General features: G+C 48.2%; 1 protein-coding gene across 1 annotated transcript in view; it reads right to left on the reverse strand.

The window, feature by feature from the left end:
- Nucleotides 1-23,555, reverse strand: part of LOC143274617 (ribosomal protein S6 kinase beta-2-like) — a 240,211-nt gene that overhangs the window by 114,990 nt on the left and 101,666 nt on the right. Inside the window, 1 exon segment of the mRNA XM_076578486.1 lies at nucleotides 5,858-5,948. Coding sequence (XP_076434601.1) covers nucleotides 5,858-5,948 — 91 coding nt within the window.

A 23,555-nucleotide genomic window follows, 5' to 3' on the forward strand; every position in this document is an offset into this window, starting at 1 on the left:
ATGAAATCAGAAAATTAAGTTTTGCTACATACATTGCGAGATATACAGCAGTGGATGATTTTGAGTAATTAAATATTAGGTCTGATATTGATTTTCCAGAAAATGCACAAAATAATTCAAATCTACAAACCATTCGCACATATGTGTCAGAAATATTAAAATTCTTCAGACATTGATTTACATGATATGGCACCTCGTGTTCTGGTGCCACCTGTCCCTCCCTGGGAGTTAACAAAAGCAAACGTCAACATATGTGCTTCTGACACAACAAAAGGAGAATCTTCACATATAATGACAGTATCTGTCAAATTTGAATAAGAAGAAAATTTTGATTATCATTTAAAAGTTTACACTGATGGCTCGGTCCTGGATGATAGCAGTGCAGGATCTGCTTTTGTCATTCCTGACCTAAAAGCACAAAAATCATATTATTTAGGTAAGGGACATTCAATTTTTACAGCTGAATTGGTGGCCATCCTTATGGCTTTAAATCATCTTGTTGATATACCAATCATATTAAGTAATATCCTATTTTGTGTTGATTCTCAATCTGTTTTAAAAAGTTTGCTCCTTTTTGAGAATAATCAAAGAGAACATTTATTGCTTGAAATTAGGTATCTATTGCACTCCCTATTTGTGAAGGGTACAAATGTTGATTTTTGTTGGATACCATCCCACACTGGATTCCTTTATAACGACCAAGCAGACAGGGCAGCAAAAAGGGGAGCAGAGAATCATACAGATAGTATAAAAGTATATTGCCCATTTTCATACAAGGAAATAAGCAATGTACTAGAAAGAGACTTTTATAGGTGCTTGAATTCAAGTCTAAAACCTCCTCAGTTGACTCTCTCAGACTTTGGTCCGATTCGCAGACCAATTCTGAGTTTAGCTCTCAGACTATTATCAAATTCATTACAGACCAAGTGTTGTTCTAATGTCAAGTGCATATGCTTTAGTAACCTGACAATTAACTCTTTGTAGCCGGCGCTATGCCCGCTCAGAATGTCGTCCTGTAGTGTAGGATTCGGCGGATCGCGGATTTTTTTTCCGTACACTCAGCAGTGTTCAATTGAAGGCTGTCTTGAAAGATCAGTCTTGAAAAAACTGAGTTATTTCCCCTTGACCGTTAACTGTGTGAAAGGCTTTTATTCTAGATTTTTCTGGACTGGGTAAGAGGTCGATCTTTACATAACCAACCAGTGTTGTGATCTTCTTTTCTTTCTTTTTTTTTTTTTAAACAGTTTGTTGTGCAACATTTGACTTCAAACTGATTCATGAGAATCAGGGAACTTTACTGAGTGAGAAAATCATCTTATGCTGCCTTGTGGATTAGCTGATGGATATGACATGCCTGGTGGGTACAGTATACCTATTTTTCTTCTTCTTCTTCTTTTTTTGTTGTTTTTTTTTTGTTTTTGTTTTTCAGTAAATGAAATGAAATGAAATTATGGTGCTTAGAGCCTCGCCGACCACTAAGACCATCTCAAGGCTATCGCGGCGTCAATAACAACTACAAGGATAAAAAAACAACCAATTAAAGTGAGTCACCACTTCAAACTTTCCACTCCAAAGTTAAAAAAAACTTCCATAGTTTAAAACCTTCAAATCTGGTTAAAAATGTTCACTTCTTTTAAGAAGTCCATCAGCGCCCACGGAGGGACATCACGAAACAAAGTCTTCAAAGAAACCGCCGTGTAATGTCTGCATCTAACGTCATGCAGATCCCAACAGTCAAGGAGCACGTGTTTCACGGTGAGAGGCTCATCACAGGGAATGCATCGAGGGGCCTCTTCCCCCTTCAACAAGTAAGAATGAGTAAAAAAAGTGTGCCCCGTACGCAGTCTGCACAGCACAGACTCCTCCTTTCTGTTCTTCACCCCCGAAGGGAGGGTCTCTTTTAGGTCTGGACGGATCTGGAAGAGCTTGTTGTCCGTCTGGGTGTTCCACTCCTCTTGCCAAAGATCCTTAACGTAAGTGTTCACCTTCCGCTTCATGTCTGTGTATGGTACAAAGGATCTGGATAATTCTTTCTTTACAGCGTTCCTGGCCAGCAGGTCCGCCCTTTTGTTACCACGAATGCCAACATGTCCAGGAACCCAGGCCAACACAACCTCGTATCCTTTCTTCGTTGCGAGAGTAAAATCTTCATAAAATTCCAGCAGTTTGGGATGAGTGATATTCCTGCAGGCCATCGCCTCCAGGGCTGACAAGGAGTCGGAAAAGATCATTAAATTAAAACTAAATTAAAAATATTGCTTAGAGCCCAGCCGACCATGAAGGCCATCAGAAAAGATCATGAATCTCTTTTGTTTCGAAGAGAGAACCATTTTTACCGCCAGAACCAGTGCGGTCAGTTCCGCAGTGTACACCGAGCTGTCAGACAGGATGTGTTCCGTTGAGGGCCGGTCAGGAAAGGCGGGACAGAACGCAGATGCAGCAACTCCGTCCTCTGACTTGGAACCGTCAGTGAAGATACTTTGAAAAGTGGGGAATTTGTGGCAGAGTTCCGAAAAGTAAGTTCTGTAGGCCAGAGAACTGGTGGAGTCTTTACGGTATGAGGCCAGATCAAATCGGACCTCAGGTGTTCTAAAGGTCCATGGAGGGCTGTCAGGGAACTTAGAGAAATCTGAGATGCCACCGACATCCAGATCGGCATTTTCTAAGTGCGGCTGAATGCGGAGTCCGAGAGGAGGTATGCAGTTTGGGTTGTCTTTAAATTTCTTACCGAAAGGGTTGTTGAATACAGCGTCGTAAGCAGGGTTTGTAGGTTCAGAAAACAATTTCAAATAATAGTTTAGGGTCAGCTTCAATCTGCGGTTGGAGAGAGGCGGTTCCCCCGCCTCTGCGTACAGGCTGTGCACAGGAGTGGTGTGGAAAGCACCTAAGCTGAGACGGAGCCCTTGGTGGTGTACAGGGTCCAACAGTTTCAGGTAAGACGGTCTGGCCGAGCCGTATACTACACTTCCGTAATCTAGTTTGGACCGGACCAGGGCTCTGTAGAGGTGCAAGAGAGTCCTCTTATCAGCACCCCAGTCCGTGTGTGCCACAACTCGAATGATGTTCAGGGCTTTTTGGCAAGATATTTTCAGCTGTTTAATATGGCTGAGGAAGTTCAGCTTCTGATCAAAGACGACCCCTAAAAATTTGGCTTCCTTGACCGCCGGGATGGTGGATTTTCCCAGACGGATTTCAGGGTCCGGATAGAACTGGCGAGAGTTATGAAAATGGATGCATTCAGTTTTGGAGGACGAAAATGTGAAGCCATTCTCCTCTGCCCAACACTGGATTTTGTTGACGCAGAGCTGAAGCCGTCGCTGGATGCTGACATATGTGCTGCCAGTTGCATATAAGGCAAAATCGTCCACGAACAGCGAGCTGTCCGATCCCTTCTGAACAGATTGAACGATGTCATTAATTTTGATGCTGAAAAGAGCCGGCGACAGGATGCTCCCTTGCGGGACACCCAGCTCCTGCTCGTGAATGTCGGACAGGGTGGTGCCGACTCTCACCTGGAATTGTCTGTCTTGCAAAAAATTGTGGATGAACTGGGGCAGGTGTCCTCGGAAGCCGAGCTTGTGCAGGTCCGAGAGGATTCCAAATTTCCACGTGGTATCGTAAGCTTTCTCCAAGTCAAAAAATATGGCCACCACATGCTGTTTGTTTACAAAGGCATTTCTTACAGTGGTTTCCAGACGAACCAGATGGTCAACCGTAGAGCGATGCTTGCAGAAACCGCACGGTTCTTTCGCCAGAAGGCCGTCGGTCTTTGTTTTTCAGTATTTTGTGACAGAATTTAAAATATTCAAAAAAATATTTAGCAGCATTTAATGAGAAAACTGTTTTAAAATGTTAAAAGAAGAGATGGTAAACTTTCTACTGATATATAATTTGTATGTCTTTGTCACTGTGTGAAAGTGTGTTGAATTTTTCAAATATGTCCATATTTGCCCGTCACAGTAAAACTACATGCACTTTAACTACATCTCCACAGAGTTACGCATATAATTTTTTACTTTCATTTTTTTGACGAAAGTGTGTCTTCACAAGTGACTGAGAACATTGATGTTTTCGACTTTTTGCATTCATTATCAGTTGTTTCGCTTACCATTTTAACGACTTCTCTTTTACGAAGTCCTTAAAGTAATTTCCTGTAATTGCATTTAGACCTTTTTTTTTTCTTTTTTTTCAAATTTCACCCTCATTTGTCCAGTTTCCCCCAACCCTCCATTCATTCACATCTCCCACCCCTTCTAACCAATAATACTCAAATGTATTCTTAAATATTTTAACAAAATGTCTTCAGTCACCAATATGTGTGACAGGACATTAAACAAAAAATTCTTCCTCCTACACACACACACACCAGCAACATCTTATTATATATGTTTGTATCACTAAGAGAGAGAGAGAGAGAGAGGGAGGGTGGGAGCGGGAGAGAGAATGAACAAATAAAAAGAAGAGAGGGAGGGAGAAGGAACAAACAAAAGAATAAGAGAAAAAACTGACCTGGAATCTGTTTCTGGTCATGACCGAGCTGAATACTGGTATCCTTTTGTTGACCAGTACAGCTCGATGGTTGGTAATTTGATGATGCCCATCAGGAGCACTAGGTCCAGAAACTTCTTCAGCTCCGCTTGTGAAACTGGCTCCCACTGGTTTGCTCAGGAAAATGGAGGCAGATTGGGGTGGGACTCCAGATAATGTTGCGCGTGTAAGTTTGGATGACCAGGTGGCCGATGATGTCCTGGTCAAAAAACAGACCCATGTAATCAACTGGCCTAAAGTTGGTTGTGTCGCACTTTAAGCCCGGATTTCCCGTGAACTGAACAGCGGGGTTTGGTGGTCGGTTGTCTGCTGGCGTCCATTCTTGAACCAGGTGTGACTGACCATGCCCTCTGCCCCTCCCCTTCACAACTGCCCCTTGTCCTCTGCCTCTTCCTCGACCTCTCACAACAGGAGGGGGTGCAGTACTTGTACTGGGTACTGGTTCCACCTCCATTTCAATGGCGTCCGACTCTACTTCAGTCACTGAATCAGTGGATGATTCAGGCTCGTAATCGGAGTCTTCGTCATCAACACCAGTTTCTGACAAAAGCGGTTGGTGTTGGTTTCTGTCAGTCTCCTCCTCGTCACTACCAATGGATTCTTCATCATCAAAGTCTTCCTCACCACTGTCTGCATCATTCAAAATTTCCTGCAATACTTCTAACGCAGAATATTGCCTAAGAACAGGTCGTCTTGTCAAAGTACACTGTTGATCCGCCATCTTGGATATATAATTAGGTCCAAGTGTCAACAAAGGCAATATCACTTAGTCATGGTCAGTTGCTGAGTGGTCAAAGGGAAGTCCCTACAGCATTCTGGGCCAGTTTTCAGGGTTGTCTACCATTTAGACTGCTCATATTTTGATGACGAAACTAGTAAAGGATACTCTCATATACAGGTGTACAGACCCTCTGAAATCGGTACGAGAATGTCTCGTTACTGGCAGGGAAGCGCTTAAGAGGCTTATATCATCAAAAAGCAATAAATTTCAGTAAATGCTATTCATAAATCAGACATACAACTTGGGAATCAAACGCCACATGAATCCTGGTAGAGGATGAATCAGGGCAGATTTCTTTCCTTCATCATTGCACTTCTGACCGATTCTAATCAACTTCATGGGGGTGAGAAATGCAGGGCAAATGTTCTTTCAATTCTTTATAACGTTCTATTTCTAGTGCACTTTATAATGTATTAGAAGGACATAAATCATGCAAATAACTTATTAAATAAGCTGTGAACAATCAGACCAAATCCACAAAAGGGAGGGCCAACAAAAAATTGTGCTGGATGTCAGTTAACAACTTACAGATCCTGTCATCATGTCATACATCAAAGCTCCCAGACTCCACCAGTCCACTGCCTTCCCATGGCCAGTTCTGGTCAGGATCTCTGGGGCCCTGCAACACAAACGTTTCACACATGCACACTATCAACACAAACACAGAGAAACACACACACACACACAAATATTTGTGATAAGAAACTCTAGGGAGAGCTGGACAATACAAGGTCTTTAGAGAAAAAGCCCCCCTCAGTCAAGTGTTTCGGCCCTTAACTTTTTACACTCAAAGGGGGCCAGGCTACACCCAGGTCATGGCCTCTGGATGCCTTTGTACTGCCGCCCTTTTCTTCTTTTTTTTTCCCCCCACCTGGTCCTCAGCAGGATCAAACCCACACCTTTTCAGGACTGAGTCACCTTTCTGGCAGACGTTTTAACCACTGAGCCATCGTACACCTAGTTTGAGTAGAAAAATTTGATCCTTATGAAGTTAACTTTCATTCCTCTTCAACCAGATTCACCTGGAACTCTTCTACTAGTTCTGCAATTGCCTTGAGAGCCTGTGTCCTCTCTCTGCCAAAAATCGACAGCTGTTTCAGAGGGGCCATGTCCCACATGTCGTTCCAGCTGAAGCTCCTTTTGAGTGCATTTTCCCATGTACTCCACTGCCCCTGCTGGCCTTGATGGACTGCCTTCTGGACTCTTTTATCATCCTCTTCCTTCTTGATCTCCTGTATAATAATGTCTCTTTGTATTCTTCAACAAGGGACTACAGAGGTAGCCTCAGCTTTGCTTGGCGACAGAGTGCCACGTCAGTGTGACCAGGTGGGACACCGAGCCATTTGTGTGTGTACTTGTTATCTCAGGCTAAATAGACTCGACTGTGCTACAGCTGATATATATCAGGACAGGCCACAGGAGCTTTGGTATCAGCATAGACTGTAGGCACCACACTTTGTATTTGCCAGGAAGGCCACACTGGTATATTATATGCAGGGCTTCTGCTGTTTGCTTGGTTTCCTTTCCTCTTTTCGTGTCTTTTAGGGACTCATCAAGCTGGTTGACATGGTTCACAAGGTCCTGCCTCAGAACAGGAACAGAAGGAGGAAGATATACTGAACAGACAGTGATAGTTTTATTTAGTTTGACTCTGGCTGCAACCACCTGTAAAGGTGTGTTTACAGAAACAGTACTATATAAAAGAGACTAATGTAAAAAATAGAGCGACACCTCCTGTCAATCCATCTTGCTTATGTTGAGCGTGTTTAAAAATTGAGTCAACCCCTAGGCTGCCTATATGACGAGATAACTCGTCATCACAAGCATGTATGCTTCACTGCCACAATGATGAGATAACTCATCATCAAAATATTCTGACTTTTCCCTGGTTTGCATTGAGTTCACTGACAAAAATGCTGGTCGCTTTAGCTTGGGGAATCTTTCTAGATTCTATTCATAGCAAGAAACACCATCTACGTCATGAGGCAGTCCTTTATTTGAACATTTTGGTTGGGTTACTGTCGCAGTGTTTTGCCTGGGTCCTTTCCTCCCTCGCTCAACAAAATGTCAGACTGACGCCGTGTTCAAGACATGCGATCATGGTGAACTAAATCAACCAAGATTGCTTTCTTTAGCTGATGCTCAGAAACAATTGAAGTGTAAATTCGAAGGAGAAGACAGTGATGAACATTTATAGGACGATTTGATAGAAACTTAAGGGAGCAATCAAGAGAGTGGCCAAGATATGACTATCAGTGAGTGATGCCGGCTGTACAGCTATAGCAAATGACAGGAAACTAACCAAATTATTAGCAGGACACAGTGTGAGCAATTTTCTTGGCACTCTGCCAACGCGGTCTGATGAGCAGTGGATAAAGTGATCATGTGAGAGGGGTAAAGAGGAGGGGGGTGGAGACTGAGAGGGCACAGCCTCACATCCATATTATCACTTGGAGAAGCCAAAATGCATTGTGTATCTATCTCTTTAAAAAAAAAAATTATTGTGGTTGTTCTAGTATGATTTTGTATGTGCAGATATCCATTTGTCCAGAAGTGCAAATTACCTGACTAATGTTTGTAATGAACAAGTTGAAAATGTGGCAAAAAAAAACCAACACTGATTTCAAAACAACAGCATGTCACTAAAAATATATAAAATGGGTAAACATTATGTGTTTTGTATTCTTTATTCATTTACCTTTCAGGAAATATATACTTTTATGTGTCTTTCTCAAATAGCAAAGAGCACAGAATTTTTTGAAAATTTATACCCATTTTTTTGTGAAAAAAAACAACATGTCAAATATATTTCACTTAAATCTTATTTTCCTGGCAGCAAAAGGGTTCAAACCTGAAAGAGTTAAAATCTTGCCATCTCTTTGCAGAGTTTCTTGCAGCGCCAGTACTGAAGATTTAAAAGAACAACAAAGCAACTGGGGTTTCTGAAGGTTAGCGTTAAAACAATAGATATTCCACTGAATGATTGCCATAAAAAGGTTAACATAGTAGCATCCTAGTCCATTCCTACCTCCTGCTCCTCCGCTTGCAATGGTCCAAGGTCAGACAAGGACTGCAAATCTATTTCTTGTGCTAATTTCAGCCTTGTTTGATTCTGGCGAGCCAGAACATTCACCACCTCAGCCCTCCCTGGCCCTGCTGAGATCGCAAACTTCCCCTCATTCAGTTTTGGAGGAGGGTTTGGGGGGGGAGGTTTCTGGGCACTCCCACCAGCCCGAGGGGCCAGCTGACAAGAGGCGGGACAAGGGAGGGGAGGGCGGGAGGCAAACACTACGTCTCCGCATCAAGGCTTCCCCCCCCCCCCTGCCTAGCAGCCCCTGAGGACCACAATGCAGGACAGGAAGGGTGAATGCAGCGCCTCCACCCGAGGCTGACGATCTGACTGATGTAGGTGCGTCTGTCTGTGTCCCTGTGGATGCCGTCTGGACTGCAACGTTCATCATCTTGGGTGTTACGACTGCCGCATATGACGGTCCCGTCTTTGGCAAAGCAGCCTCCACTATTTTCCGAGCTTAGAAAAAGAGAATTTTCTTCTCCATCTTACCTTCTGGATCTCCTCTTTTTTCCAGGTGGGGCAGTCTTTTGATGACAGGTGGCTGCCTCCACAGTTGACGCAATGGGCTGGACTGACGCATTTGCCCTGGTGGACCGCCTTTGAACAGGTGCCACATGCCTCTTCCCCCTTGCAGCGGTCTCGCACATGGCACTTCTGGCACTTGAAGCGCTGGAGAGGGCACGGCACATACAAGGGCGCATTCACCTGAAGGTAACCGACTCTTATGTCCTGAGGGATATTCTGACAGCAGAAGGTGAGGAAAAAAGCGTTAGTCGGGACTGTCCGACCCCTTGTGTACCGTCACCCTATAAACGTCTGTTACTCCTTGAGAGGACAGCTCTTTCTTTGTCTCCGCCTCCCATACTCCTCTCAGATCAGGGCATCTAATTACCCCTTAGAGCAGTTCTTCCCTTTGTGAAATGAAATGAAATGAAATTATGGTGCTTAGAGCCTTGCCGACCACTAAGGCCATCTCAAGGCTATCGCCGCGTCGATTACTACTACAAGGCTAAAAAAAAAACAACCAATTTAAAACGAGTCACCACTTCAAACTTTCCACTCCAAAGTTAAAAAAAAAACTTCCATAGTTTAAAACCTTCAAATCTGGTTAAAAAGGTTCACTTCTTTTAAGAAGTCCATCAGCGCCCACGGAAATGAAATGAAATTATGGTGCTTAGAGCCTCGCCAACCACTAAGGCCATCTCAAGGCTATCGCCGCGTCAATTACTGAAATGAAATGAAATTATGGTGCTTAGAGCCTCGCCGACCACTAAGGCCATCTCAAGGCTATCGCCGCGTCAATTACTGCTACAAGGCTAAAAAAAAAACAACCAATTAAAACGAGTCACCACTTCAAACTTTCCACTCCAAAGTTAAAAAAAACTTCCATAGTTTAAAACCTTCAAATCTGGTTAAAAAGGTTCACTTCTTTTAAGAAGTCCATCAGCGCCCACGGAGGGACATCACGAAACAAAGTCTTCAAAGAAACCGCCGTGTAATGTCTGCGTCTAACGTCATGCAGATCCCAACAGTCAAGGAGCACGTGTTTCACGGTGAGAGGCTCGTCACAGGGAACGCATCGAGGGGCCTCCTCCCCCTTCAACAAGTAAGAATGAGTAAAAAAAGTGTGCCCCGTACGCAGTCTGCACAGCACAGATTCCTCCTTTCTGTTCTTCACCCCCGAAGGGAGGGTCTCCCCCAGGTCCGGACGGATCTGGAAGAGCTTGTTGTCCATCTGGGTGTTCCACTTCTCTTGCCAAAGATCCTTAACGTAAGTATTGACCTTCCGCTTCATGTCTGTATAGGGTACCAAGGATCTGGACAATTCTTTCTTTACAGCGTTCCTGGCCAGCAGGTCCGCCCTTTCGTTACCACGAATGCCAACATGTCCGGGAACCCAGGCCAACACAACCTCGTATCCTTTCTTCGTTGCGAGAGTAAAAGTTTCATAAAATTCCAGCAGTTTGGGATGAGTGATATTCCTGCAGGCCATCGCCTCCAGGGCTGATAAGGAGTCGGAAAAGATCATGAATCTCTTCTGTTTGGAAGAGAGAACCATTTTTAACCCCAGGACCAGTGCGGTCAGTTCCGCGGTGTATACCGAGCTGTCAGACAGGATGTGTTCCGTTGAGGGCCGGTCAGGAAAGGCGGGACAGAACGCAGATGCGGCGACTCCGTCCTCTGACTTGGAACCGTCAGTGAAGATGCCTTGAAAGGTGGGGAATTTGTGGCACAGTTCCGAAAAGTAGGTTCTGTAGGCCAGAGAACTGGTGGTGTCCTTACGGTACGAGGCCAGATCGAATCGGACCTCAGGTGTTGTAAAGGTCCACGGGGGGCTGTCAGGGAACTTAGAGAAATCTGAGATGCCACCGACATCCAGATCGGCATTTTCCAAGTGCGGCTGAATGCGGAGTCCGAGAGGAGGTATGCAGTTTGGGTTGTCTGTAAATTTCTTATCGAAAGGGTTGTTGAATACAGCATCGTAAGCAGGGTTTGTAGGTTCCGAAAACAATTTCAAATAATAGTTCAGGGTCAGCTTCAGTCTGCGGTTGGAAAGAGGTGGTTCCCCCGCCTCTGCGTACAGGCTGTGCACAGGGGTGGTGCGGAAAGCACCTAAGCTGAGACGGAGCCCTTGGTGGTGTACAGGGTCCAACAGTTTCAGGTAGGACGGTCTGGCCGAGCCGTATACAACACTTCCATAATCCAGTTTGGACCGAACCAGGGCTCTGTAGAGGTGCAAGAGAGTCCTCTTATCAGCACCCCAGTTCGTGTGTGCCACAACTCGGATGATGTTCAGGGCTTTTAGGCAAGATATTTTCAGCTGTTTAATGTGGCTGAGAAAATTCAGCTTCTGATCGAAGACGACCCCTAGAAATCTGGCTTCCTTGACCGCCGGGATGGTGGATGTTCCCAGACGGATTTCAGGGTCCTGATAGAATTGGCGAAAATTATGAAAGTGGATGCATTCAGTTTTGGAGGACGAAAATGTGAAGCCATTCTCCTCTGCCCAACACTGGATTTTGTTGACGCAGAGCTGAAGCCGTCGCTGGATGCTGGCGTACGTGCTGCCGGTTGCATATAAGGCAAAATCATCCACGAACAGCGAGCTGTCCAATCCTTTCTGAACGGATTGAACGATGTCATTAATTTTGATGCTGAACAGAGCCGGCGACAGGATGCTCCCCTGCGGGACACCCAGCTCCTGCTCGTGAATGTCGGACAGGGTGGTGCCGACTCTCACCTGGAATTGTCTGTCTTGTAAAAAATTGTGGATAAACTGAGGCAGGTGTCCTCGGAAGCCGAGCTTGTGCAAGTTGGAAAGAATACCAAATTTCCATGTGGTATCGTAAGCTTTCTCCAGGTCAAAAAATATGGCCACCACATGTTGTTTGTTGACGAAAGCATTTCTTATCGTGGTTTCCAGACGAACCAGATGGTCAATGGTAGAGCGATGCTTGCGGAAACCGCACTGTTCCTTCGCCAGAAGGCCGTCGGTCTCTAGTTTCCACATCAGTCTACCGTTGACCATCTTCTCCATCAGTTTGCAGACGCAGCTGGTCAGTGCAATTGGGCGGTAGTTGGAGGGGTTCGAGGGGTCTTTTCCCGGTTTCGGCAGCGGGATTACGAGGGCTTTCCGCCAGGAGGGTGGAAAGAAGCCTGTGACCCAGATGTAGTTGTAAACTTTAAGCAGGGTGTCCAGACAGGTTTGGGGAAGGTGCTTTAGGAGTTTATAATGGACCTCGTCCATTCCTGGACAGGAATCCGTACAGGTCTGAAGGGCAGATTTAAGTTCGTTCATTGTGAAAGGAAGGTTGTAATTCTCTGTGTTGTCGGAAAAGAAGTTACATGGTGTTTTTTCTGACAGGTTTTTGGTTTTAAGAAAGCGAGCAGATTTGTTAGCAGATCTCGAGTTCTGTTCTATTGTGGAGGCAAGCAAATTGGCAACTGCTTTCTTCTCTGTGACCAGAGCGTCTGAAAGTTTAAGATGGTGGAAGGTCGGGCATGCGTTTTTGCCCTTAATTCTTTTTAAAACCCTCCACACTTTCTTCTTGGGTGTGTTGGAGGTTAAGGAAGAGCAGAAATCTCTCCATGACTTCCTCTGGCTCTTTTTAAAAACATACCTGGCTTTCGCCCTCAGCTGTTGATGGGTTCGAACGCTATCGGACTCCGGTCTCCGAAAGACGCGTCGCTGCGCTCTCTTCCGAGACTTGCGGGCCTCCCGACATTCCGCGTTGAACCAGGGCGTTCTAGGGACCTGAGGCTTGGAGGCAGACGATGGGACTGCTGCTTTGGCGCAATCTAAAACGATCCGAGTCAGAGCGTCAGCAGGGTCCTTGCTTTTCAATACTGTTTCTTCCTGCAGCTCCGCTCTTATCTTGGTGGTAAAAAAACTCCAGTCTGCTTTGTCGTAGTACAGGCGGTCAGGCAGAGAGTCACCTTCTCCATCTGTGGGGCGGAGGACGACAGGAAAGTGGTCACTCCCGTGCAGATCGTCGTGCACTTTCCACTCGTAGTCCAGGACCAACGATGGATCGCAGACCGACAGATATAAACACGAGAGCTTTCCAGAGGACAGATGCAGGTAAGTGGGAGACTTGTCGTTAAGACAGCACAAGTCCATGTCAGAGAGAAGGTTTTCTAAGAGAAGACCTCGGGCTGATGTCATCTCACTTCCCCAGAGCGGGGAGTGTCCGTTGAAGTCGCCCAACAGTAAAAACGGACGTGGGAGCTGGTCGACCAGGTTGAAATGAAATGAAATTATGGTGCTTAGAGCCTCGCCGACCACTAAGGCCATCTCAAGGCTATCGCCGCGTCAATTACTGCTACAAGGCTAAAAAAAAACAACCAATTAAAACGAGTCACTTCTTCAAACTTTCCACTCCAAAGTTAAAAAAAACTTCCATAGTTTAAAACCTTCAAATCTGGTTAAAAAGGTTCACTTCTTTTAAGAAGTCCATCAGCGCCCACGGAGGGACATCACGAAACAAAGTCTTCAAAGAAACCGCCGTGTAATGTCTGCGTCTAACGTCATGCAGATCCCAACAGTCAAGGAGCACGTGTTTCACGGTGAGAGGCTCGTCACAGGGAACGCATCGAGGGGCCTCCTCCCCCTTCAACAAGTAAGAATGAGTAAAAAAAGTGTGCCCCGTACGCAGTCTGCACAGCACAGATTCCTCCTTTCTGTTCTTCACCCCCGAAGGGAGGGTCTCCCCCAGGTCCGGACGGATCTGGAAGAGCTTGTTGTCCATCTGGGTGTTCCACTTCTCTTGCCAAAGATCCTTAACGTAAGTATTGACCTTCCGCTTCATGTCTGTATAGGGTACCAAGGATCTGGACAATTCTTCCTTTACAGCGTTCCTGGCCAGCAGGTCCGCCCTTTCGTTACCACGAATGCCAACATGTCCGGGAACCCAGGCCAACACAACCTCGTATCCTTTCTTCGTTGCGAGAGTAAAAGTTTCATAAAATTCCAGCAGTTTGGGATGAGTGATATTCCTGCAGGCCATCGCCTCCAGGGCTGATAAGGAGTCGGAAAAGATCATGAATCTCTTCTGTTTGGAAGAGAGAACCATTTTTAACCCCAGGACCAGTGCGGTCAGTTCCGCGGTGTATACCGAGCTGTCAGACAGGATGTGTTCCGTTGAGGGCCGGTCAGGAAAGGCGGGACAGAACGCAGATGCGGCGACTCCGTCCTCTGACTTGGAACCGTCAGTGAAGATGCCTTGAAAGGTGGGGAATTTGTGGCACAGTTCCGAAAAGTAGGTTCTGTAGGCCAGAGAACTGGTGGTGTCCTTACGGTACGAGGCCAGATCGAATCGGACCTCAGGTGTTGTAAAGGTCCACGGGGGGCTGTCAGGGAACTTAGAGAAATCTGAGATGCCACCGACATCCAGATCGGCATTTTCCAAGTGCGGCTGAATGCGGAGTCCGAGAGGAGGTATGCAGTTTGGGTTGTCTGTAAATTTCTTATCGAAAGGGTTGTTGAATACAGCATCGTAAGCAGGGTTTGTAGGTTCCGAAAACAATTTCAAATAATAGTTCAGGGTCAGCTTCAGTCTGCGGTTGGAAAGAGGTGGTTCCCCCGCCTCTGCGTACAGGCTGTGCACAGGGGTGGTGCGGAAAGCACCTAAGCTGAGACGGAGCCCTTGGTGGTGTACAGGGTCCAACAGTTTCAGGTAGGACGGTCTGGCCGAGCCGTATACAACACTTCCATAATCCAGTTTGGACCGAACCAGGGCTCTGTAGAGGTGCAAGAGAGTCCTCTTATCAGCACCCCAGTTCGTGTGTGCCACAACTCGGATGATGTTCAGGGCTTTTAGGCAAGATATTTTCAGCTGTTTAATGTGGCTGAGAAAATTCAGCTTCTGATCGAAGACGACCCCTAGAAATCTGGCTTCCTTGACCGCCGGGATGGTGGATGTTCCCAGACGGATTTCAGGGTCCTGATAGAATTGGCGAAAATTATGAAAGTGGATGCATTCAGTTTTGGAGGACGAAAATGTGAAGCCATTCTCCTCTGCCCAACACTGGATTTTGTTGACGCAGAGCTGAAGCCGTCGCTGGATGCTGGCGTACGTGCTGCCGGTTGCATATAAGGCAAAATCATCCACGAACAGCGAGCTGTCCAATCCTTTCTGAACGGATTGAACGATGTCATTAATTTTGATGCTGAACAGAGCCGGCGACAGGATGCTCCCCTGCGGGACACCCAGCTCCTGCTCGTGAATGTCGGACAGGGTGGTGCCGACTCTCACCTGGAATTGTCTGTCTTGTAAAAAATTGTGGATAAACTGAGGCAGGTGTCCTCGGAAGCCGAGCTTGTGCAAGTTGGAAAGAATACCAAATTTCCATGTGGTATCGTAAGCTTTCTCCAGGTCAAAAAATATGGCCACCACATGTTGTTTGTTGACGAAAGCATTTCTTATCGTGGTTTCCAGACGAACCAGATGGTCAATGGTAGAGCGATGCTTGCGGAAACCGCACTGTTCCTTCGCCAGAAGGCCGTCGGTCTCTAGTTTCCACATCAGTCTACCGTTGACCATCTTCTCCATCAGTTTGCAGACGCAGCTGGTCAGTGCAATTGGGCGGTAGTTGGAGGGGTTCGAGGGGTCTTTTCCCGGTTTCGGCAGCGGGATTACGAGGGCTTTCCGCCAGGAGGGTGGAAAGAAGCCTGTGACCCAGATGTAGTTGTAAACTTTAAGCAGGGTGTCCAGACAGGTTTGGGGAAGGTGCTTTAGGAGTTTATAATGGACCTCGTCCATTCCTGGACAGGAATCCGTACAGGTCTGAAGGGCAGATTTAAGTTCGTTCATTGTGAAAGGAAGGTTGTAATTCTCTGTGTTGTCGGAAAAGAAGTTACATGGTGTTTTTTCTGACAGGTTTTTGGTTTTAAGAAAGCGAGCAGATTTGTTAGCAGATCTCGAGTTCTGTTCTATTGTGGAGGCAAGCAAATTGGCAACTGCTTTCTTCTCTGTGACCAGAGCGTCTGAAAGTTTAAGATGGTGGAAGGTCGGGCATGCGTTTTTGCCCTTAATTCTTTTTAAAACCCTCCACACTTTCTTCTTGGGTGTGTTGGAGGTTAAGGAAGAGCAGAAATCTCTCCATGACTTCCTCTGGCTCTTTTTAAAAACATACCTGGCTTTCGCCCTCAGCTGTTGATGGGTTCGAACGCTATCGGACTCCGGTCTCCGAAAGACGCGTCGCTGCGCTCTCTTCCGAGACTTGCGGGCCTCCCGACATTCCGCGTTGAACCAGGGCGTTCTAGGGACCTGAGGCTTGGAGGCAGACGATGGGACTGCTGCTTTGGCGCAATCTAAAACGATCCGAGTCAGAGCGTCAGCAGGGTCCTTGCTTTTCAATACTGTTTCTTCCTGCAGCTCCGCTCTTATCTTGGTGGTAAAAAAACTCCAGTCTGCTTTGTCGTAGTACAGGCGGTCAGGCAGAGAGTCACCTTCTCCATCTGTGGGGCGGAGGACGACAGGAAAGTGGTCACTCCCGTGCAGATCGTCGTGCACTTTCCACTCGTAGTCCAGGACCAACGATGGATCGCAGACCGACAGATATAAACACGAGAGCTTTCCAGAGGACAGATGCAGGTAAGTGGGAGACTTGTCGTTAAGACAGCACAAGTCCATGTCAGAGAGAAGGTTTTCTAAGAGAAGACCTCGGGCTGATGTCATCTCACTTCCCCAGAGCGGGGAGTGTCCGTTGAAGTCGCCCAACAGTAAAAACGGACGTGGGAGCTGGTCGACCAGGTTGAAATGAAATGAAATTATGGTGCTTAGAGCCTCGCCGACCACTAAGGCCATCTCAAGGCTATCGCCGCGTCAATTACTGCTACAAGGCTAAAAAAAAACAACCAATTAAAACGAGTCACTTCTTCAAACTTTCCACTCCAAAGTTAAAAAAAACTTCCATAGTTTAAAACCTTCAAATCTGGTTAAAAAGGTTCACTTCTTTTAAGAAGTCCATCAGCGCCCACGGAGGGACATCACGAAACAAAGTCTTCAAAGAAACCGCCGTGTAATGTCTGCGTCTAACGTCATGCAGATCCCAACAGTCAAGGAGCACGTGTTTCACGGTGAGAGGCTCGTCACAGGGAACGCATCGAGGGGCCTCCTCCCCCTTCAACAAGTAAGAATGAGTAAAAAAAGTGTGCCCCGTACGCAGTCTGCACAGCACAGATTCCTCCTTTCTGTTCTTCACCCCCGAAGGGAGGGTCTCCCCCAGGTCCGGACGGATCTGGAAGAGCTTGTTGTCCATCTGGGTGTTCCACTTCTCTTGCCAAAGATCCTTAACGTAAGTATTGACCTTCCGCTTCATGTCTGTATAGGGTACCAAGGATCTGGACAATTCTTTCTTTACAGCGTTCCTGGCCAGCAGGTCCGCCCTTTCGTTACCACGAATGCCAACATGTCCGGGAACCCAGGCCAACACAACCTCGTATCCTTTCTTCGTTGCGAGAGTAAAAGTTTCATAAAATTCCAGCAGTTTGGGATGAGTGATATTCCTGCAGGCCATCGCCTCCAGGGCTGATAAGGAGTCGGAAAAGATCATGAATCTCTTCTGTTTGGAAGAGAGAACCATTTTTAACCCCAGGACCAGTGCGGTCAGTTCCGCGGTGTATACCGAGCTGTCAGACAGGATGTGTTCCGTTGAGGGCCGGTCAGGAAAGGCGGGACAGAACGCAGATGCGGCGACTCCGTCCTCTGACTTGGAACCGTCAGTGAAGATGCCTTGAAAGGTGGGGAATTTGTGGCACAGTTCCGAAAAGTAGGTTCTGTAGGCCAGAGAACTGGTGGTGTCCTTACGGTACGAGGCCAGATCGAATCGGACCTCAGGTGTTGTAAAGGTCCACGGGGGGCTGTCAGGGAACTTAGAGAAATCTGAGATGCCACTGACATCCAGATCGGCATTTTCCAAGTGCGGCTGAATGCGGAGTCCGAGAGGAGGTATGCAGTTTGGGCTGTCTGTAAATTTCTTATCGAAAGGGTTGTTGAATACAGCATCGTAAGCAGGGTTTGTAGGTTCCGAAAACAATTTCAAATAATAGTTCAGGGTCAGCTTCAGTCTGCGGTTGGAAAGAGGTGGTTCCCCCCGCCTCTGCGTACAGGCTGTGCACAGGGGTGGTGCGGAAAGCACCTAAGCTGAGACGGAGCCCTTGGTGGTGTACAGGGTCCAACAGTTTCAGGTAGGACGGTCTGGCCGAGCCGTATACAACACTTCCATAATCCAGTTTGGACCGGACCAGGGCTCTGTAGAGGTGCAAGAGAGTCCTCTTATCAGCACCCCAGTTCGTGTGTGCCACAACTCGGATGATGTTCAGGGCTTTTAGGCAAGATATTTTCAGCTGTTTAATGTGGCTGAGAAAATTCAGCTTCTGATCGAAGACGACCCCTAGAAATCTGGCTTCCTTGACCGCCGGGATGGTGGATGTTCCCAGACGGATTTCAGGGTCCTGATAGAATTGGCGAAAATTATGAAAGTGGATGCATTCAGTTTTGGAGGACGAAAATGTGAAGCCATTCTCCTCTGCCCAACACTGGATTTTGTTGACGCAGAGCTGAAGCCGTCGCTGGATGCTGGCGTACGTGCTGCCGGTTGCATATAAGGCAAAATCATCCACGAACAGCGAGCTGTCCGATCCTTTCTGAACGGATTGAACGATGTCATTAATTTTGATGCTGAACAGAGCCGGCGACAGGATGCTCCCCTGCGGGACACCCAGCTCCTGCTCGTGAATGTCGGACAGGGTGGTGCCGACTCTCACCTGGAATTGTCTGTCTTGTAAAAAATTGTGGATAAACTGAGGCAGGTGTCCTCGGAAGCCGAGCTTGTGCAAGTCGGAAAGAATACCAAATTTCCACGTGGTATCGTAAGCTTTCTCCAGGTCAAAAAATATGGCCACCACATGTTGTTTGTTGACGAAAGCATTTCTTATCGTGGTTTCCAGACGAACCAGATGGTCAACGGTAGAGCGATGCTTGCGGAAACCGCATTGTTCCTTCGCCAGAAGGCCGTCGGTCTCTAGTTTCCACATCAGTCTACCGTTGACCATCTTCTCCATCAGTTTGCAGACGCAGCTGGTCAGTGCAATTGGGCGGTAGTTGGAGGGGTTCGAGGGGTCTTTTCCCGGTTTCGGCAGCGGGATTATGAGGGCTTTCCGCCAGGAGGGTGGAAAGAAGCCTGTGACCCAGATGTGGTTATAAACTTTAAGCAGGGTGTCCAGACAGGTTTGGGGAAGGTGCTTTAGGAGTTTATAATGGACCTCGTCCATTCCTGGACAGGAATCCGTACAGGTCTGAAGGGCAGATTTAAGTTCGTTCATTGTGAAAGGAAGGTTGTAATTCTCTGTGTTGTCGGAAAAGAAGTTACATGGTGTTTTTTCTGACAGGTTTTTGGTTTTAAGAAAGCGAGCAGATTTGTTAGCAGATCTCGAGTTCTGTTCTATTGTGGAGGCAAGCAAATTGGCAACTGCTTTCTTCTCTGTGACCAGAGCGTCTGAAAGTTTAAGATGGTGGAAGGTCGGGCATGCGTTTTTGCCCTTAATTCTTTTTAAAACCCTCCACACTTTCTTCTTGGGTGTGTTGGAGGTTAAGGAAGAGCAGAAATCTCTCCAAGACTTCCTCTGGCTCTTTTTAAAAACATACCTGGCTTTCGCCCTCAGCTGTTGATGGGTTCGAACGCTATCGGACTCCGGTCTCCGAAAGACGCGTCGCTGCGCTCTCTTCCGAGACTTGCGGGCCTCCCGACATTCCGCGTTGAACCAGGGCGTTCTAGGGACCTGAGGCTTGGAGGTAGACGATGGGACTGCTGCTTTGGCGCAATCTAAAACGATCCGAGTCAGAGCGTCAGCAGGGTCCTTGCTTTTCAATACTGTTTCTTCCTGCAGCTCCGCTCTTATCTTGGTGGTAAAAAAACTCCAGTCTGCTTTGTCGTAGTACAGGCGGTCAGGCAGAGAGTCACCTTCTCCATCTGTGGGGCGGAGGACGACAGGAAAGTGGTCACTCCCGTGCAGATCGTCGTGCACTTTCCACTCGTAGTCCAGGACCAACGATGGATCGCAGACCGACAGATCTAAACACGAGAGCTTTCCAGAGGACAGATGCAGGTAAGTGGGAGACTTGTCGTTAAGACAGCACAAGTCCATGTCAGAGAGAAGGTTTTCTAAGAGAAGACCTCGGGCTGATGTCATCTCACTTCCCCAGAGCGGGGAGTGTCCGTTGAAGTCGCCCAACAGTAAAAACGGACGTGGGAGCTGGTCGACCAGGTTCATGAGGTCCTGCCTCAGAACACGGACGGAAGGGGGAAGGTAGAGAGAGCAGACAGTGATGGTTTTCTCGAGCGTGACTCTGACTGCCACCGCCTGTAAAGGGGTGCTTAAAAGAACTGTACTGTATAAAAGGGACTTTCGAATAAAAAGAGCGACACCTCCCGTCAACCCCTCTTGCTTCGGTTGAGCGGGTTTAAAAACGGAGTTAAAACCAGAGAGAGATAAAACCTTGCCATCTCTTTGCAGAGTCTCCTGCAGTGCCAGCACTGAAGGTTTCAAAGCACGACAAAGCAGCTGGAGTTCCTGGAAGTTGGCATAGAATCCCCGGATATTCCAGTGGATCACTGCCATTAAAAAGGTTTTTAAAAAAAAATAAAGCAGCAGCCTATTCCATCGCTACCCCCTGCTCCTCCACTTGCGGTGGCTCAAGGTCCGCCAGGATGGAGTATTTGTTTTTTGACATAAATTTTTCGGATTCCGACCGGGTCGGAATATCCACCACCTCGGCCCCTCCCGATCCCGCCGTGGCCGCAACCCTCCCCTCCTTGAGTTTTGGAGGTAAGGGGGGCTTCCGGCCACTTCCGCCAGCCCGAGGGCCAGGCAGACGAGAGGCGGGGCGAGGGGGGCCGGGGGGTGGGGTGGGGCGGGAGGCGGACAACGTGCCTCCGCCCGAGGCTTTTCTCTCCCGCCCAGCAGCCCCTGAGGACTGCCGCGCAGGATGGGAAGGGGTGGACACAGCGCCTCCACCCAAGGCCAACGGTTCCGACGAGGCGGTTAAGTCATCCGTCTGCATTCCTGTGGACGTCGTCTGGACCACGACGTCCACCGTCCTGGATCTGACGACAGAGGCATACGACGCCTTAGGCGACGCGGCCTCCACCTGTTTCCTTGCCTCAAAGAAGGAAATTTTCTGTTCTGTCTTGACTTTCTGGATTTGTTTTTCTTTCTTCCAGGCGGGGCAGTCCTTCGATGAGGACGGGTGGCCACCTCCGCAGTTCGCACACAGGGCTGCACTGACGCAATCGCCCTGGTGCGCCGCCTTCGAACAGGTGCCACACGCCTCTTCCTCCTTACATCTGTCTCTCACGTGTCCGAATTTCTGACACTTAAAGCATCTCAGAGGGGACGGTACGTACAGGCTGACATTAACTAGCAGGTATCCGACCCGAATGTCCTTGGGGACATCCGGGCAGCAGAAGGTGAGGAAGAAAGTGTTGGTCGGGACTCTGTCTGACCCCTTCCTCACCGTCACCCTGTACACATCGGTCACTCCCTGAGAGGACAGCTCGCTCTTGATCTCGGCCTCAGACACACCTTTCAACTCCGGGCATCTGATGACTCCCTTTGAGCAGTTGAGACCTTTGTGAGGGGAAATCTTCACCGCCCTATCCACGAAAGTGGTCGCCTTGAGAAGGAACTGTGTCTGTCTTTTGGATTCTGTCTGTACTAAAAACGCTCCGCTCCTCAGCCTCTTGATGGATCTGAGCGATCCTGCCAGACACTGAAAGCCCTTCTGGACAGCGAAGGGGCTGAGAGCCGACAAGGGCTTGTCGTCATCAGCGCCCTCCATCACTAGCCATGATGGCCAAAAACCAGAGGTCTCAAAGACCTCCGACTCAGAGTCTGAGTCGTCCGTTCCCTGTCGTCGTCTTTTTCCGAGTTTGGGGGTGTGTGTTTGTTTAGGATTCATGTTGAAAGAAAAATGTGAATTCATCCCTCCCTTACCCACCCACCATGGGGTCCAACTTAGGGGCCAGGGTCAAGGGAACACCAGCTTGACCCCTTCCAGGTTTCGGGAAGGATATACAACCAGCAGCCCAGCTCCAACGTGCTCCCCCCCGATCATGCCCAGCTCCCGGGGACAGAGAGCCGAGCACTACGGGGGTTACCTTCGTCAGCCACTAAACTGCCAGTCTTGACCCAGCCCCACGAAGGGGTAGCCGATTGACACACACGGGCCAATGTGTGCCGCCTGTCTTAGGAGAGGTCCGAGCCAAAGGGATGTGTTGAGAGCAGCGTGCCCTCTCAATCCCCAGGATCTCATTCCCCTCCATCACAGGTCGCGCCGCATGGCAAACACGGCGGGCCTAAAGAAGGCCGCAGAGAAAAAAGAATGTGGAAAAGAAGGCTTGATGGGGAGCTGAGGACAGAAAAGAGGCGGTAAAAAGAAGAACAAAGAATAGCGAAAGGGACAGTGGGTCACGTTTAGTTTGGGCCTCACTCACGACCTGTTCGGCATGGGAAGCCCTATCAGGGGCATCAGTACAAAACCACCACTTATTCAGCCCTAACAGCTACGATGGCTATGTAGGCTGTCAATTAAGACGTGGGACCAGAGCACCAAACCCCAAGAAGCACTGATGCCCCTGCCGACATAGCTCGCTCGATCACTGGCCACTAAGCCTCCCGACCACGACAAGGTAGTGACCCTCCCGGGAGTGGGTCAGGAGAACACCAGCCTGACCCCCTCCAGGTTTCGGGAGGTCGGGCTGAATAAGTGGTGGTTTTTGTACTGATGCCCCTGATAGGGCTTCCCATGCCGAACAGGAGCTGAGGAGCGGAGCATTTTTGGTGGAGACAGAGTCTAAAAGGCAGACACAGCTTCTGTTCAAGGCGACCACTTTTGTGGATAGGGCGGTGAGGGTTTCCCCTTACAAAGGTCTCAACTGTTCAAAGGGGGTCATCAGATGCCCGGAGTTGAGAGAAGTGTCTGAAGCAGAGATCAAGAGCGAGCTGTCCTCTCAGGCAGTGACCGACGTCTACAGGGTGACAGTAAAGAAGGGGTCGGACAGAGTCCCGACCAACACAATTTTCCTCACCTTCTACTGCCCTAATGTCCCCAAGGACATTCAAGTCGGATACCTGATGGTGAATGTAAGCCTGTATGTGCCGTCCCCTCTAAGATGTTTCAAATGCCAGAAATTCAGACACGTGCGGGACCGATGCAAGGAGGAAGAGGCGTGTGGCACCTGTTCAAAGGCGGCGCACCAGGGTGAATGTGTCAGTCCAGCCCATTGTGCGAACTGCGGAGGCGGCCACCTGTCCTCATCAAAAGACTGCCCCGCCTGGAAATAAGAAAAACAAATCCAGAAGGTGAAGACAGAGAAGAAAATTTCTTTCTTTGAGGCACGTAAACAAGTGGAGGCCACATTGCCTAAGGCATCTTATGCCTCTGTCGTCAGACCCAGGATGGTGGACGTCGCGGTCCAGACGACGTCCACAGGGACGCAGACAGACAACGCAAATTACACTGGCCTTGGGTGGAGGCGCCGTGTCCACCCCTTCCCATCCTGTACGGCGGTCCTCAGGGGCTGCTGGGCGGGAGCGGAAAGCCTCGGGCGGAGGCACGTTGTCCGCCTCCAGTCCCCCCAACCCCCTCT

The sequence above is a fragment of the Babylonia areolata genome, chromosome 29 (assembly GCF_041734735.1).
Source record: "Babylonia areolata isolate BAREFJ2019XMU chromosome 29, ASM4173473v1, whole genome shotgun sequence".
NCBI lineage: Eukaryota > Metazoa > Mollusca > Gastropoda > Neogastropoda > Buccinidae > Babylonia > Babylonia areolata.